The 15,863-nt window shown below is 32.2% G+C and overlaps 1 protein-coding gene across 1 annotated transcript; it reads left to right on the plus strand.

The window, feature by feature from the left end:
* Positions 1 to 1,533: 1,533 nt before the first annotated feature.
* Positions 1,534 to 14,715, plus strand: LOC130894355 (protein Fer3-like). The gene is made up of 4 exons (XM_057801124.1): positions 1,534 to 1,670; positions 6,143 to 6,278; positions 9,620 to 9,810; positions 11,881 to 14,715. The coding sequence occupies exons 1-4, from the start codon at positions 1,623 to 1,625 to the stop codon at positions 12,046 to 12,048; spliced, it is 543 nt and encodes a 180-aa protein (XP_057657107.1). The 5' UTR covers positions 1,534 to 1,622; the 3' UTR covers positions 12,049 to 14,715.
* Positions 14,716 to 15,863: the final 1,148 nt, after the last annotated feature.

A 15,863-nucleotide genomic window follows, 5' to 3' on the forward strand; every position in this document is an offset into this window, starting at 1 on the left:
GTTTGAAAGCGTTGGTCGTTTTGACGATCCTGCGAGTTGTAATTAATTTTGTTGCCAGGGTCATTTCAATGTGAGTAAGGTTCAATTTTTTTATTATGCTTGCAATTTTTAACGTGATTATGTAATAATGTCAGAACATAACCAAAGTTTAATCACTTTATTCTTATATATAGAAACATGTTTTATTTTTACGCAACTAATAAATAAAAACTGTATTATAACAGCCCACGCTACGTTGCTGACAACGATAACCTCGTGCATCATCAAGCAGATAACTGCTCAATGTTTTTATTAAACATATAACGTCACAACTGAAAACCAATGAGAAGCGTTTTCTTATGTAGTTAAAAATTAGAAATTTTTGCGATTTTCAAGTAAATATTTAGATATTATTTTTTCACTTTTAATTAAATAATTTAACTATTTCATATGAAGAACTTATGAAATAAACAAAAAAATGAATTCTTTTAAAAAAATGCAACTAGCCTATTTAGAGAAAATTATGGATATATATTTGAATTGGAACGAAGTTTTTTCCAGCTAGATTATGAGTGGGATTGTGGCAATTTTAACTCCAAAGAGTACTAACTCGAATATACTCCGAGCTTTCGAAAAATGTTTTTTAAATGATATTAAAAATTTATTACATAGCAATTCTCAACTAATTGATGTAAGTAATTTTTATTATTGTTGTATATAATCTACTTGAGCTTAATTTCAGTCCTAGACGATGAATACTTAAGTATTCGAGAGCTCGGAATATACTAGAGTTAGTACACTTTGGTGTTAAGTTTTACCACAATCCAATGGGTCTCTTTTCTATGAATACCTTCTTAAAATATCGTGTAAAAATGGACGTTTAGATATACTTCGATCTTTATCAAAATATGTCTTGACATTGACGATTTGCGTAATTATATTAATAAATAGATCACCTACACCATGAATATCAAAATAATAATAAAATATAAATCTGTTTTAAGAAGAAAAATTTATTTTTCTCACTTATTACATCTCAAAAATTTGTAAAAAGTAAAGAGAAATATTTCAGGCTGGAAATGAGACTCGCTCTCATATTAGTGGCATTAATTTCCTCTGCAGTAATTTTATTTTTATGCCAAGAATTACTTTTTGGTTTGATTATTGCTAAAAGCGTATTTTTCAGTTTTTTTTAACTACAATTTATTATATGTTCGTGCCAGCACAGTTTCTGGTCATATATCTAAGAATACACAGTACAAATTTTAAAAATCTGTATTCTGTTCTTAGTTCATAAATTACCGAATCGTTTACCATAGATACAAAGTTGAAACAAAAGTCAATACTCTAGTATGAAGCAAAACTATCCTCTAACTCCATATAAGTAACGTCCACATTCCCTAATCACATCTGGCAACATATTCAAATCGCACTATTGGTTGGTCTCGCAATAAAACCACCCCTTCGAATTATTTCTGACCAATAAGAAAATATATCACCCTTAAATATGAATGAACAAAGATGAGATTTAATATTTTCTGTATGTGGTGTAAGGGATTAGTCTGTAAACAAGCCTGATCAGTTATACATTGTGTTCGAATAAATTTTTTATCAGTGGGCTTGGATATTTCTTCTTGTTTGTAATGAAAATGTCATTTCCTAATGATCGAGGTCCGTGGGACACAAGTAACGTAAGTTTATAAATAATTTATTTAATATGTATACAGGATGTCCCACGACGAGTTAAAACTATCTGTATATGACAAAATACTTATAGTAAAATCATGAAAATTTTTGCCGTTGGGTTTTCGGATACGATCTTTTTAACTAAAATATTTTCAAAGATGACCGACTTCCGGTTCTAAGTCGACTGTAACTTTGTTATTTCAAACAAAACACCCTGTATATTAATATATTTTTGAAATCTACGTAAAATTTTAGTATACTTTGTCTAAGCAGTTTTTTCGCATAGGTACTTTTTGAGTTATTAATTTTTTTGTAAAAAATTTACCGTTGCAGACCCTTATAAATTATTTTCTTATGAGGATACCCTTAAAGATATGAGCTTGCCTTCTGGTGGAAAGGTCTCTGTTTTCTTTGCCGGTTCTCAGTTTTCAGTCCATTGTTTTGATTTTTTGATGATTCCGGGTGTGAAGTGATGGACCCACGTTTCATCTATGGTTATGAAACTATTGTAAAAATCCGGGTTTATTTTTATGAAACATTGTGTGTACTTCCTAATACAACAGGTATTCAAGCAACTACCGCCATCTCTATCTAGGTCAGGCCATGTACTTTTGGGACCATCCTCATATTTGAGAGGGTCTTCTTTGGATAATTTTTAACCATATGTAATATTTCAATTTATTCTAGCCTAACGTTAATGGTAGACGATCTATAAATTGCGACTTTAAGTTTTTGAATTATTTCGTTCATCCATTCTATTTAGATCTTTTCATTAATTAACTTTTTCATTAAATTGCCAGTGATGTGATGTTGCTCTATGGGCAACAGTAGATATCAGATAGCTCGTCGATTCCGACATGCGAAAAGAGATGGATGAATTTAATTATCGTAGATATATAAAGTGTCTCATGAATAACCTTAGCTTGTAGTTTTCACTTTGTTTATTAAATATCTAATGATACAAAAAGAAAGCCTTAATAATCGAAGTATAGTCCATTATATTCTATGGTTTCAACCCGACGTCAGCAAGCCTAAGTAAAACCATTCTTTGGCATTATATACGAAAAATTTTCGCACTGCATTTTAAATATCTCTTTCAAGAATGAATCTAAATAAATAGTAATCTGACGGTGCAAGGTGCTGGGTGTGGTGCAATTGTGGATTTAAAGATTTTCCGCCTGTAGGCTATTCATCTTTAACCGTCTCTACTGATCTCTGCAACGCAATACATTGGTTCATAATTATTTGAATTATATTTTCTATAAATTTTCATCTTCATAATTTGAGAAACTGAATCAAAATAGATGGTAAATAGTTATTCACTCTTTTCAAGCAAGAAAAGCTTGTCTCACCCGAACAATTTGTTATACAGAGCAATATGAGGTGCTGTGTGAAAGTTTTGATAAATCCTGTTTTCACAGGAACAAAGACAGTATATTTATTTCTATAAATATTCCAAAGCTTGACTTCCCCGTGTGAACAATATTATGTAAATCTAAATAAAAAAAAATTGGACAAAACTTTCCACTTTTCTTACTAAGCCTGCTACTAAATCCATCGATCCCCTGTGACTTAGCATTGTTGTACGAGAACCCTCTTTCGGTTAAATGAACCTGGATATTTCTCCGATAAAACTTAATATATTAGCATTATCTATCCATTATATACTCATCTCACTTTGCGATGGTCTCTGGTAATTGTAGTTGTATAACCTCTGATTTTCCACGTTCGGGTTGTTTAAATGAATCCATTTTTCATTACAAATAACAATTCGTCCAACCAAACGATCACTTTTGGTCCGTTTTTGGTACTAGGTTTGCTTTGTATTTCTTTCCTTGTAACCTCAATATCCCACATGAACGGTCTTCAGCATCAAATCTCCAATATTAAAACGATTAAATCATTAACTGTCTTTACCTTCAATTTCACTTTTTTTCCTTACTGGTATGGTTTCGTTAAACATTTGTTGCTTAACATTATACGAATTTCACTCTATACTATTTATTACAAAACCGTAGGTACTGCATTGTCTTCTTCTTCGTACATTAAGACTTAGTTCTGTGTTTGCATCAATGGTTGCCTTGCTGCAGTAGGGATGATGAAGACCAGCTTTCATACCATCTTGTAGGTGGTTGTCCTGGTGGTCGGGATGTATTCGGTTTTTATTCCTTTGCAATCTTTGCCAAAAAGATTGCAAAGAGAATGGTTGAAAGAAAGTGAAGCAATAATTGAGGAGTAGAAGTAACAAAGAGGTCAAGTGACAAAATTGTTAAAAAAATACTTTTCATACCATAATACCAGATGTTTTATTTCCAAATACTAAACTAATCTATTATTCACCTTACGGCTAAACAGACTACGACACAAACAACGGAATTTCAAAATAATTGTTCAAAAAAGTAAAACATTTAGGAATGGGCTAAGTGCCAATACATTATTTCGTTAAATTACTGTAAAACTGTTTGCGATTATGATCTTGTAGATACGGAATCATGGATCTTAAGTGCTTTTTCTTGCTATTACCAATCTTATTTATGTTTGGAAGCTGGTTAATTGAGATATTTTTTACACCTTAGATTCAGCAGTGAACAAATAGCCAGGTTTTTGGGAATCAACTTTCATTCGTACAACTTTACTAATATGCACTTGTTTGAGATTTAACATCATGTCGGCTGCCGCTTGTACATCAAAAAATTTTTCCTGTGATATATCTAGTATTTCAAATTGGCCTGTGGGTACTTGACAGTAATACATTGTGTAAGTCCTTAGGTACCATCGGAGCGCACTTACGCTTTATTTTCTCTATAAATGCGCGATATACCTATCGCACTAAAGAAACTTGTGACCACTGACAAGGTATCGATGTTCAATAGTGTCAAACAGCCCACAAAAAAAACACATAAATAAACACAATCATACTGTTTTTATTTTATATATCGTTATAATCGTTATAATCTCGTTACCACCACATCCTGTCATTCCTTCATGCCAGCGACACATGACAGAATGTTTGTTATCCCCAAAGTTGATTCCTAAGTTATAGCATGAAAACTGGCTCATGTAGAACATGTCAGATTGCGTTAAAGTAGGTACGAACGAACAGAGAACACACTCGTAGTGTTTCCTGGGACTTGTGAAGATGCGATGTCTTTTTTCATGAGCATGGTAGCTGCTTCTGCCTTTCGATGGTACAGCTCTAACTACACGTTTGCTGCGCAAATTTTTCACCCTGTGTTTTTATTTCGCAATCCAATGAATCACATTTTCGACAGATGTCCCTTCGAGGCGCTCTAAATGAAACATTTGGAAAATCTTTTTCTAATACTTTCCTATAAAACTTATAAGTGACCAAGCTTTGTGGATATTTCTGCAAAAACGCTTTATAAAGGCTATGTAAATTTTCCAGGGGCTGTACGAGTTCTCTTATCTTTAAAAACTACTTGGCCGCTTTTTTTCTTTTCTATAATAGTTTCCAAATGCTTTTTCGTCAAATCATATTTCTTCATAAAAGTATAACCATGCCGTCTTCTCTTTACGCCAGTTAACTGTATTAAGTAAGGACGTCAACATTGTACTCGTAGTATTTTTCAAAAAGAGCCAATCTCTTTGCGTTGTTCAACGATTTGCAGTTCAATTTGCATTTACATGTTACCTGGAAGAAAAAAGAGCATTTTAAAAATCATCATTATCACCTTTCTACATGATAGTCGGAGGGTTGTTTATGAATAACGTATAGGGTTAATTTATTTTTGTTCCATCCGGCGGTTATGTAGACGCTTCCACGTTACAAACAAAATCAATTTGTAGGTTCGGCCATTTGTTTTCTGCTATACCTTTTCTCTGTTTATAGGATTGTCCTGCATTTTTTCGTTGTCGTTGTTCATCACTTAATCTCCCCATTCCTCGTTTTCGATGTTCCGGATTCATTTTGAATAATTCTTGACAATATTCCACAGCAGCGTGGCACTAAACGTATTCTGGCACTTCACACATTTGTTGCGAAAATAACCGATTACTTTCAGACAGCGCCGTTTCTTATGGAATTTTTAATCCTGGCATTTGACCCGTTTGATATTGACATAGTCCATGGGACATAGAACCTTTTTGCACGTATCTCATTTTTCGAAAAATTGGCACTTAGCCCTTTTCGTTATTTCTACTCCTCAATTGTAAATGACCAATCCTAACGACCAATTTATTTTTATCAAGTAGTGTCGTTTCTCAATATTGTTCAATAGGGAATTGAAAGACCTTTTTGCATTTAAAATTTGCATTGAAACTGTTATTAATTACCTATAGACGGTGGAAGTTTTAATTATTCAAAAAGTATAGTTTCATAAATAAAAATGACCTGTTTAGACGTATCAGACAAATACGTAGCCATTGATAAATAAACTAGCAACAATCTGCTATTAAAACAAAAAAATACCATTTTTGTTGATAAAACTGAATGAAATTTGCATTGTTTCTATTTTAGGGTCCAGATTATCCAGGATATCCTGCCGATATAAATGGATACCCAGGAATATGGGATCCACATCACTGCCTTTCAGCTCCAAACAGTGCATTAAGTGGATATCCAGATATTTTGACAGCATTTAATTCTGATTTAGGTTTGTAACAGTTTGTAGATCATTTGAAATGATACACACTATACATAATTAAATACTGAAATTTCACGAAAATCTGTGGCGGTATTATATTATATTATTATAGCGAGAAATTATAGTCCTACTTGGAACTAAGGGCGTTTGGTTTAAACAGGGTACCAGACGTGAACTGAGCCCTTTTTGTACCCCATTCGTTTTATTTCTGGAAAATGAAATTTCAAAGCAAAAATCATAAAGGAAAATAACTTCTTTGCAAATAAACAAAAGAAAAAAAACATTTCAATTCCAAAGTATCTTTATAAATAATTAAAGTAGCTAGATTCGTCTGAACTAGAGTCATCATTTGATTAAATTATGAAGGGTTTTAAAAAGGGTGATACCACATACTCATCTTCTTCTGTTCCGGCGAGCCACATTTGATTGTTCAAAGTTTTTGTTCTTATTTCGTTACCAAAAGCTTCATGTAAACTCTCGGAGTAAATCATTGTTCAGCTTTAGTGTATAAAGTGAAAAATTACTTCTAATATTGAAATCAAGTTACTGCTATCAATGAAAAGTCCCTATAACTCATTATACTCAATAACTCAATATATAATAATTAGCTCTAACTGAGTTACTCCTAGCTATTAACAATATCTTATATTCTAAGTACGTATGTACAATTACATATACAACACGAAAAATAATATAAAATACAAAAAATTATCATTTACTAGTGAAACTTGTAAAAACTGATTGGGTTAGATTGAAATACAGGGTTGTAGGAAAGTATGAAACAATTTAAAGCCGAAACTTTCTCAATTTCATCCAAAAATCACTTTAACATTGTTGAAAATTCCTGTATATAAATAATGGGTAATTTGGAAAATTTTATTTTTATCGTTTCCATATTTTCCACCATTTTCTTGTGTCAAACCATAGGATTTCAATAATACTATAATATACAGGGTTTTCCAATTGAAAGTAAATGGGTGATTCCGTTCTAACTGTGATTTTTTGTATTCAAAATTTCAAGATTTTAAAATTTAACTTTTCTAACTTTTTTATGCATATTATTCATCTATTTTACTGTAAAAATAAAACTCTAAGAGGAATTTACTACAACTTCAAAGTATCACGAGCAAGACACAAATGTCGGATTTTGAGTTCCACGGTACTGACTCATTTATCCACGGTACTGACATGGTAACTTAAGATATTAAACAACAAGTGCATCAATTTTCCTCAGTTTGATCATAAACATTAGAATTTATAAGGTAATTAGTTTAAATCATTTGTTACGACAAAAAAAATTAATAATTTATCGGTAAATTCTAGGAATGGACATGACACGGTACTGACATGGTAACTTAAGATATTAAACAACAAGTGCATCAATTTTCCTCAGTTTGATCATAAACATTAGAATTTATAAGGTAATTAGTTTAAATAATTTGTTACGACAAAAAAAATTAATAATTTATCGGTAAATTCTAGGAATGGACATGACACGGTACTGACATTCAAGTGATGTAGTATAAGTTTTCTTTAAGTGGCAAGTTATATTGTATAAAAATAATGTTTAAATATCTTAAGAATTATTCAATTAACACAAAATTTTTATTAATTGATTATTAATTAATGACTAGTACAAAAAAACAATACAGGACATTGAATATCACAGTTAGAACGGAATCACCCAAATATTAAATTCGAGTTTTGTCGTATTACGAAACTTTGTTGGGTAAAACATATTTTTTGTCTATAACGTAAGTGTACATCCTGTATAACGAAATATTTTAAAGTGACTGACAATTTATGATAAATAAGTACTTTTTCATTTAATTAATTGGAAAATTATTGAGAAAAAAGACCATTTGTTTATTTAAAAATATTATTATACGATGGGTGGTCAAAAAATAGAAACCTTGTTATTTTATTTTCCTACAGAATCCACGATATTGAATATTTGTAACAAAAAGCGTTTGGAAAATAGATTTTTTACTAAAAACAATATATAATAATGAAGTTCTGCTTCTAACATAGAAAAAAAACAAATTTTATGATAATCGAGTTATTTTGTCGTATACAGGGAGACCTATGCATAAAGGACGCTCTCAATTTGATTTTTTTTTTCATAAAATCTGCTAAATATTTCAAAAAATTTTAGTTGGAGAATGAAATAGAAAAAGAAATTGATTTTTACCATCACACAAACCGACAGAAAGTAGTAAAACAATTTTGCAGAAACGTGCTCTGATTAACGTTAGTCCTAATATTCACTTTACTAACGAAAATTTGAGATTTTATGGAAAAAATACGTTGTACAAATTTTTATAACAGCATTGAACGTAACCTCACTTATACTTGCTGGTTATAGACCGTAAAATTACGTCGATTGTTACTTCGGTGGAAAAAGTGGTTAATCACGTACAAGGACTAACCGTAAAACGATTCTGTAGTTCTAAAAGTCTTTGTTAAGTCCTAATGGATGTTTTAGTACTTTAATTAGGGGAGACTAAGAGGAGTCGCAGTCAAAAATAATTGAAATGATTGTTTATTACACTTAAAAACGTAAAAATTTTGATCTGCGGTTCAAAGAGAGGAACTTGATGGAAAACAACAAATAGGAAATTTATATATAAGTTGAGAAAAAAATGTAGGATGTGCCTTAATAAAAAACTGTTTTACTCCAATTTACAGGTAATAATATAACCGTTTTTCGTCCTTGGTGGATAAATAATTATTATATTCCGTTATTATGTACAAACGAATTGAATGAAGTATTTTTTTGTTAGAATCGTCCTTTTACTAACAATTTTTTCAAATACTTTTTTTAAGAAGTAGTAGGTGAGTTTTTATCAATATCTACACGTTATTCAGCTACGTATGATCATTAATTATACTTAAAAAATAATATCCAGAAAATGGAGAAGTATCTCTTGGTGTAACATCACCAGCAGTTATTGACTCATCAATGATCCTGATATAGATTCAATATGTACCTACTCATCTTGGTAGAAACGTTTACAAACAATCAACTGGTAAATTGAAACTCTGCATACTTCTTTTTCTTATTCATTTTTAAGATCTAATGATCTGTTAGTTTTGCAAGTTCCTTTGTATCAGTTCCTGGGAGGTGGACTGCCAGCTGTCCATCCATCTCTCAGGTGGTTGTCCGGGTTTTCTTTTTCCTATTTTTGTTGGTTTCCTCTCTGGTTTCTCTCGAAAATAATGCAAGATAACGCAAATCAAGCTAATTTATGTAGAGCAAAAAGCAATGAAATTGATGTAAAATTTATAAAACATTTTTGAGAGAAATAATAGTTTAGATATCGCACATTTAAAGACTTCAAATTTTTTAGTATGGCAAAGACAGCAATGCGGTGGTTTAGTCCCTAATCGTTTAGGGCGAAACGGTTCTTCAAATGGTACACAACAACCAAAGAAGACTCGAAGAAGAGTTGCAACGATCGCTCAAAGAAGAGCCGCCAATATCAGGGAACGAAGAAGAATGTTTAATTTGAATGAAGCATTTGACAAACTACGTAGAAAGGTTTGTAGCTTCATAAAAATTTATAAATTGTTCCATGATAACTCTCAGTAGAAATATATCACAAATCACCTTCAAATTAGGTACCTTCGTAAGACATATTCGAAAAATTTATTGATGAACTTGAGGAAAATATAATCATTAAGGGAAATCTTTTAACATCTGCAATTTGAACAATCTGTATTTCCTTCTTGGTTGCATTAAAATGAAATGAGAAAAATAGATGCTATTAAATTTTATTGCTAACTTACAGAGCTGAAATTTTTTACAGTTTTTATAGAAAGTCTCCGTCACACTCTACACACTTTTTGCTCCTCTCCAGAAGCTTTCGGTTGGCTTTTTCGTAAAAATCGGGATCATAAGTTCCAGTGCTTTCCAACATAATTTGTTCAACGTTTCCATCGTAAGCCTAGCTGTATGCGGTCTGGTATTGTCTTGCAACATCGCTCGGTTTTGATCTGTTTCTTCGCCGTGTCCCAATAAATGGTACACAACACCTTCCCGCTGACAGTGCAACCTTCCCTTTAACTGGCGCGCCTTCGTCTGTCGTCGACCAAATACAGTAGAGCGTGATGAATATTCTTCTTCTTCTTCTATCTTTTCTATGAGCAATTCTGCCTGTTTCTTTCTTTTGTTGTGCTTTTAAGCTATATTATCGCTCCATCTTTTCGCTACTTACACGATCTCTCAGTGGGTTCCCCTTGATTCTCATCAGTATTCTCATATCAGCTGTTTCCTGCATTTTTTGTGTCCGGTCGCGTTTCTGCTGTATATGTCATTATGGATCTTATAACAACTTTATAAATTCTAGTCTTAGTTTCCGTTTTAATATGTTTGTTTCTCCATATTGTATTATTGAGACATCCTGCTGCTCTATTGGCTTTCTGTATTTGTTATTTTACTTCCGATTCTACATCTCCTTGATAGTGTGGTGCCTAAGTAGTTAGTTTTCATAATCTGTTCAATGCTGGTACCGTCAATTTCTTTCTTACATCTTACATCGGCTGGTGGTGAATATTCGATGCAATAAATTTTCTTCTTCTTCTTCATATCGTTGCAGAAGACGCGTACATACTTCCCAACGTGTGAATTTTTGCTCAAAATTCAGAAGCCTTGGCACCCATGGTATATTATAAATTTCTGCTAATTTTTTTTACACTCACGTTGAATTTTCAGTGGTAGATATATTCTCAGTCGGCACTGCATCTTTGGATAACACATAGATATTTGTATCTCAACTAACAATCAAGCAGTCGGGCTTTTGCACGTAGCAACTTTTTTTAAAATGATTCGAGCATATTCTCGTTATTCAAACAATAAATATTTGATGAATATTAAATCAACCACTAAGAAAATATAGGATAAATATGTAAACACTTACCGTGTTGGAGGTACGGTTGTCATTCTCCACAAACTTTATTCCATTCTTTAATTAATTTAATCCATGGAAACTAATATCTTAACCTCTACAATTGGTATTGTTATTTGTACATGAAGGTGCTGAAGAAGAAGGCATTTTATTTCCAATAACTATTCTATACACTCAATGTAAATAAATTTAAATCAGTCAGCTGGTGACTGCGGAGGAGAGGTCGTAAATTGGTCTTCCGTAAGAACACACCCATGGTGTACAGACTACAAGGTGTGTTCTTCCCGATGGCTCATGTTCGACTCGTTCTGCGCATCTCTCAAGAGCCAAATTGGCGCGTAGTTTTGGTAGCGAATTTTCATTGGCTGCTTCCCGAAGCGTAGTCTCTACATCATGAACACACCTTGTAGTATTCACATCATGGATATAAGTACACTAAAAAGCGAGATTACGCGGTCCCGGCTATTCTGTACGCCTCAGAACAGTCCATTATAAAATCCATTGCAGCCTCTTGTACAACACTACATTTTTCACGCGTTTTCCATTAATTCCGATTTATATTTGAACCACCCTTCTTCTTTCAGTTTTGAAACTAGTTTCATCGAAAATTAATAATTATCAGAAATCTACGAAAACTATTTTTTTATATCACCCTGTACGTTCTTATTTCCTAATTTAATTATAATATTATCGATAACTTACAGGTACCAACATTTGCTTACGAAAAACGTCTGTCTCGTATCGAAACACTTAGACTTGCTATCACTTACATAAGTTTTATGGCGGAACTTCTCCATGGGCATCCTCAAGATCATAAAAATTCAGATATTTACCCACCGAGGGAATACATTCCATACGGCTTGATAAATTAAAATTATACACCTGTAATTATTATAACTTATTGTATGCTTGCGCAATAACTGTTTCAATGTTATATTCCGTAAAATCTATTGATAATATGAATTAAATCTCATCAAAGTTGGACAACTTATATTAGACAATAGATTGAAAACCATAGTTTATCATTTTCCATTATGTAGCTGAGGCAAAAATTGAAATAATTACTATTATTTTTCATGATTTAATACCGTAATTGAAATAATTGTCTAATTTTATCCCTCGTTACGATTGATATAATTTACAGAAAAGCCAAAATACTTTTTTATTGCTAATATTTGAAACTACATCAACAAGTGAATTTAACTTGTTTACTTATTAATTTAGCTTCCAGCCTCGAGATGGCAGTCGACTTAGAAATCCCTGTATTGAAAAGTCGGGAGATGAGCGGTCGTTCCAAGATTGATTGGCCTCGAGCTAAGAAATTAATAGCGGCTCCAATAGGACCTAACCTAATATAACCTAGTGAACCGGTTCTCCAGCCATATGGCCGAATAACTCAACTGCAGCTATACCCACCTTATAAAAATACTCCTTGTCCTACTGAAGAATCTCTCTCTCTTTCTATACGAGAAGCGTGCGAACCAATGATATGTTTAAATGATCAACCAATGGAACCATAGATATAGTACTCTAGACCACTGAATATATTTTAGGTTCGTTCCAACCCATCAAAAAACCGTCCTCGGTACGGTAACGATTCTGAGCAATAGAGATTACGTGTTCCAACCGACTTGGTATCGATTGTGCACCGTTTCCGGGACGGTCTTTTCGATATTTGGTTGATAGCACGTTGTTACAGGAATAATTCTATACAGACAGTTAAATCGAGAAGGAATGTCCTATTAAAGTGCCGACGATATATATTTTCTCTCTGTTGTTTAAGTTGTACATGCTCGAGAATGCGCAAAACCGAGATGGAGCTTCGGAGGATCAAAAAACGTTAAAATTCTTTCTTTCTTAGTCGGAACAGCTTCCACTTATAGAAACTGTTCATATAGAAATATTACAGATACAGTGAAACCTGGTTAATTGGGATCTCAAGGGACCAAGACATATGTACCAATTATTGAGGGTTTCCAATGATCCAGTTTTCCAATTAAGCAGGTTTAAACTTATAGTTGTCTTATTTACAGAGGCCCCCGCTTACAAAGGTCGAAATGTGCCGATATTCCATTTTTAGAGGTGAAAATGTTAATAAAAATGCGTATTTTTGGTGTTATGAATTTAGTATAGGTATAAATGTACATACAGTTGATGACTTAAAGTAATCGGTTATGTTTGTTTGTACTTGATTGCTAATTGCTGAAACCTATTTCTTGATAGAATAAATTTGATCAAAAATATTAGAATTATCAATATTTGTCATTTCGAAATACTTGTGTAAAGTTTCTAAAGCTTCCATTGCCTCACGCTTTGAAATTTTCACTGGAGTCTCTTCACAGTCTTCTTCTTCTTCTTTCTTCTTCTTCTGTGTCCAAAGAAGAATATATACTACAGAGTTCATCGCGCGACTTTCCACTAACAGAATCTGATTAACAGAGGTAATTTAATGAAAAAGAACCGGAACCTCATTGCAATTCTCAATAATAGAGGTTTCTCATAATTATCCAGGTCTCACTTAACCAGGTTTCACTGTATGTAATTTCTATATTGAAAAGTTCTGCCAATTTTAGAAAGAAACAGCCTCTGGTCTAAGGTCAGTTTCACTATGCGGGAATTGGTGAAACGAGATAAAGGAGTAGAGAAATATAGCGATTGAAGGAGTACGATACAAGAAATTGAAACGAAACTTTCTTTGTATCTTATTCTAATCATATGTGTACGAGTAATACTCCTATATGGACAGTTCTTATGGGAAAAAAACGTCTCTACATTACGGTATTCATTTTCTCTCTCGTTCGAGACACTTTATCTATATGCGCATGCTTGAAAATTCTCTAAAATATCAGCAGTGAGAAAATAATAACTAACTGAAGGGCTCGGAGGAGGAGATTTTAATATTGGAACACGAATTTTATTGAAAGTGCAGTCTAGTATTACTTTGTCTATGATAGAGGACATATATGCTTAGGACATATATTCAAATTATAGAAGTTATATGAAGGCATTAACATTTATAGACATACATAAACAAATATGGTCTGTTTTGTTTACATGACACATGACACATGACAGGACAGACGACGCCGCGAGCAAGCGCGGGCGCCATTAGTTTTTTGAAAGCATAGAATAGAAAAGGACACAGAGTTCTCTCTCTCTTCTCTGACACATGGGCGTTATAGATTATGTTCAGACTTCCAATGCAGAGACTTTAAATATGCAAAAATAGGCAACTCGTAATGATCTTCTAAATAATAAACCAAAATATTGAATAATGGACTATCAATTATTATAATATAACATAATAATTACAAAATTTAATTTACCTTACGAAATATGTACCTTACAAATTACCAAAGATGTGGATTTCATGTCAAAAACAATTTTTTGAAATGAAGGATAGAAATAAGTTATGTGTAGATGATATGTATCATTCAATGCTTTATTTGTTGAAATATATTCAATGAGTCTTCCTTACATTGTACCTAGTTATATAATTATATTTAAGATATGAATATTAAAGTATGTTCATAAATAAATTGTTTCATTTTACATGCTTTCAAAATATAACCTCTTTAGCTGCTTCTTCGGAGACAAGATATACAGGGTGTTTTGGAATAACACTCCAATATCTCGGGAAATGATTCTATAGGTAAATAAAAGGAAAAAAGTTGGTATAACAAAACAAAAACGCTTCGTAAGTGAGTTATAATGAGCGATAGATTTCGCCCGGATCCACCAATAATAGGAAGCCATATTGAATGTCTAGGGTCTGAAATTGTCAACAATTGAAAATATAGCTTAAAGTGAAAATATTATTACAATTCATAAAATAGAAACAAATAATTTTCTTAATATTATCCAGAACGTAACACTTGCCTACATCTTTTTTGTTTTGATTTTCATTCAGTAAAATAGAAATATTTTCAACTTGCATTTACTTTTTATTGAGGTTGTACACATCATTCTTTTCAGAATTAAATTGTATGTAAGTTTTATTTGAAAGTTTAGTGCGTTTATTAGACATTTAACGAAACTATTTTACTCCCAACGTAAAAAAAGTGTATTTTGGGGTTAAGTTTTTTGTATTTTACGTCAGTTAACGTAAAAACTATTACAGTTACAGATCTCAGACCTATTTTATTCAATTTTTCAGGTCAAAAAACGTGTAGAACAAACAAATTTGCATGACAGTTTCAGACCCGAGACATTCAATCTATCGCTCACTATAACTCGTTTACGAAGCGTTTTTGGAACTTTTTCCCTTATATTTACCCATAAAATCATTTATCGAGAGATTGGAGTGCTATTCCGAAGCACCCTGTATATATAAACAGTGTCTCTCGAAAATAAGGACGTCGGTGTTGCACATTTGGTTTCCAATCTGTATAAATTTTGATAATCTTTACTGGTGTTTTGTGAGAAATTTATTTTAAAAAAATGAAAAATACTAATATTAAGAAACGAGAATCATCCCATTTCTTAATATTATCAACTCTTTCCCTTACTACTACATAAGGAAATCGTTGTGTTAAAGGAGTATCAATATCCTCATAACTATCCAATACGTATCCAATACACAAAATCCATGATAACAAAATAATTGTAAATAATTAAAATCACTTATTGATTGGTAAATAAAGTACCAACGTTTTTTAGATTTTAAATAAAGTTTCATATCGTACAT

Source organism: Diorhabda carinulata, chromosome 5 (assembly GCF_026250575.1).
Source record: "Diorhabda carinulata isolate Delta chromosome 5, icDioCari1.1, whole genome shotgun sequence".
NCBI lineage: Eukaryota > Metazoa > Arthropoda > Insecta > Coleoptera > Chrysomelidae > Diorhabda > Diorhabda carinulata.

Bases quoted from the DNA above. Each gene is read 5' to 3' on its own strand.
- LOC130894355 (XM_057801124.1), top strand. From the start codon at position 1,623: ATGAAAATGTCATTTCCTAATGATCGAGGTCCGTGGGACACAAGTAAC. The intron at 1,671-6,142 runs GTAAGTTTATAA...TTTCTATTTTAG, and splicing joins GTCCGTGGGACACAAGTAAC to GGTCCAGATTATCCAGGATA. The intron at 6,279-9,619 runs GTTTGTAACAGT...CAAATTTTTTAG, and splicing joins AGCATTTAATTCTGATTTAG to TATGGCAAAGACAGCAATGC.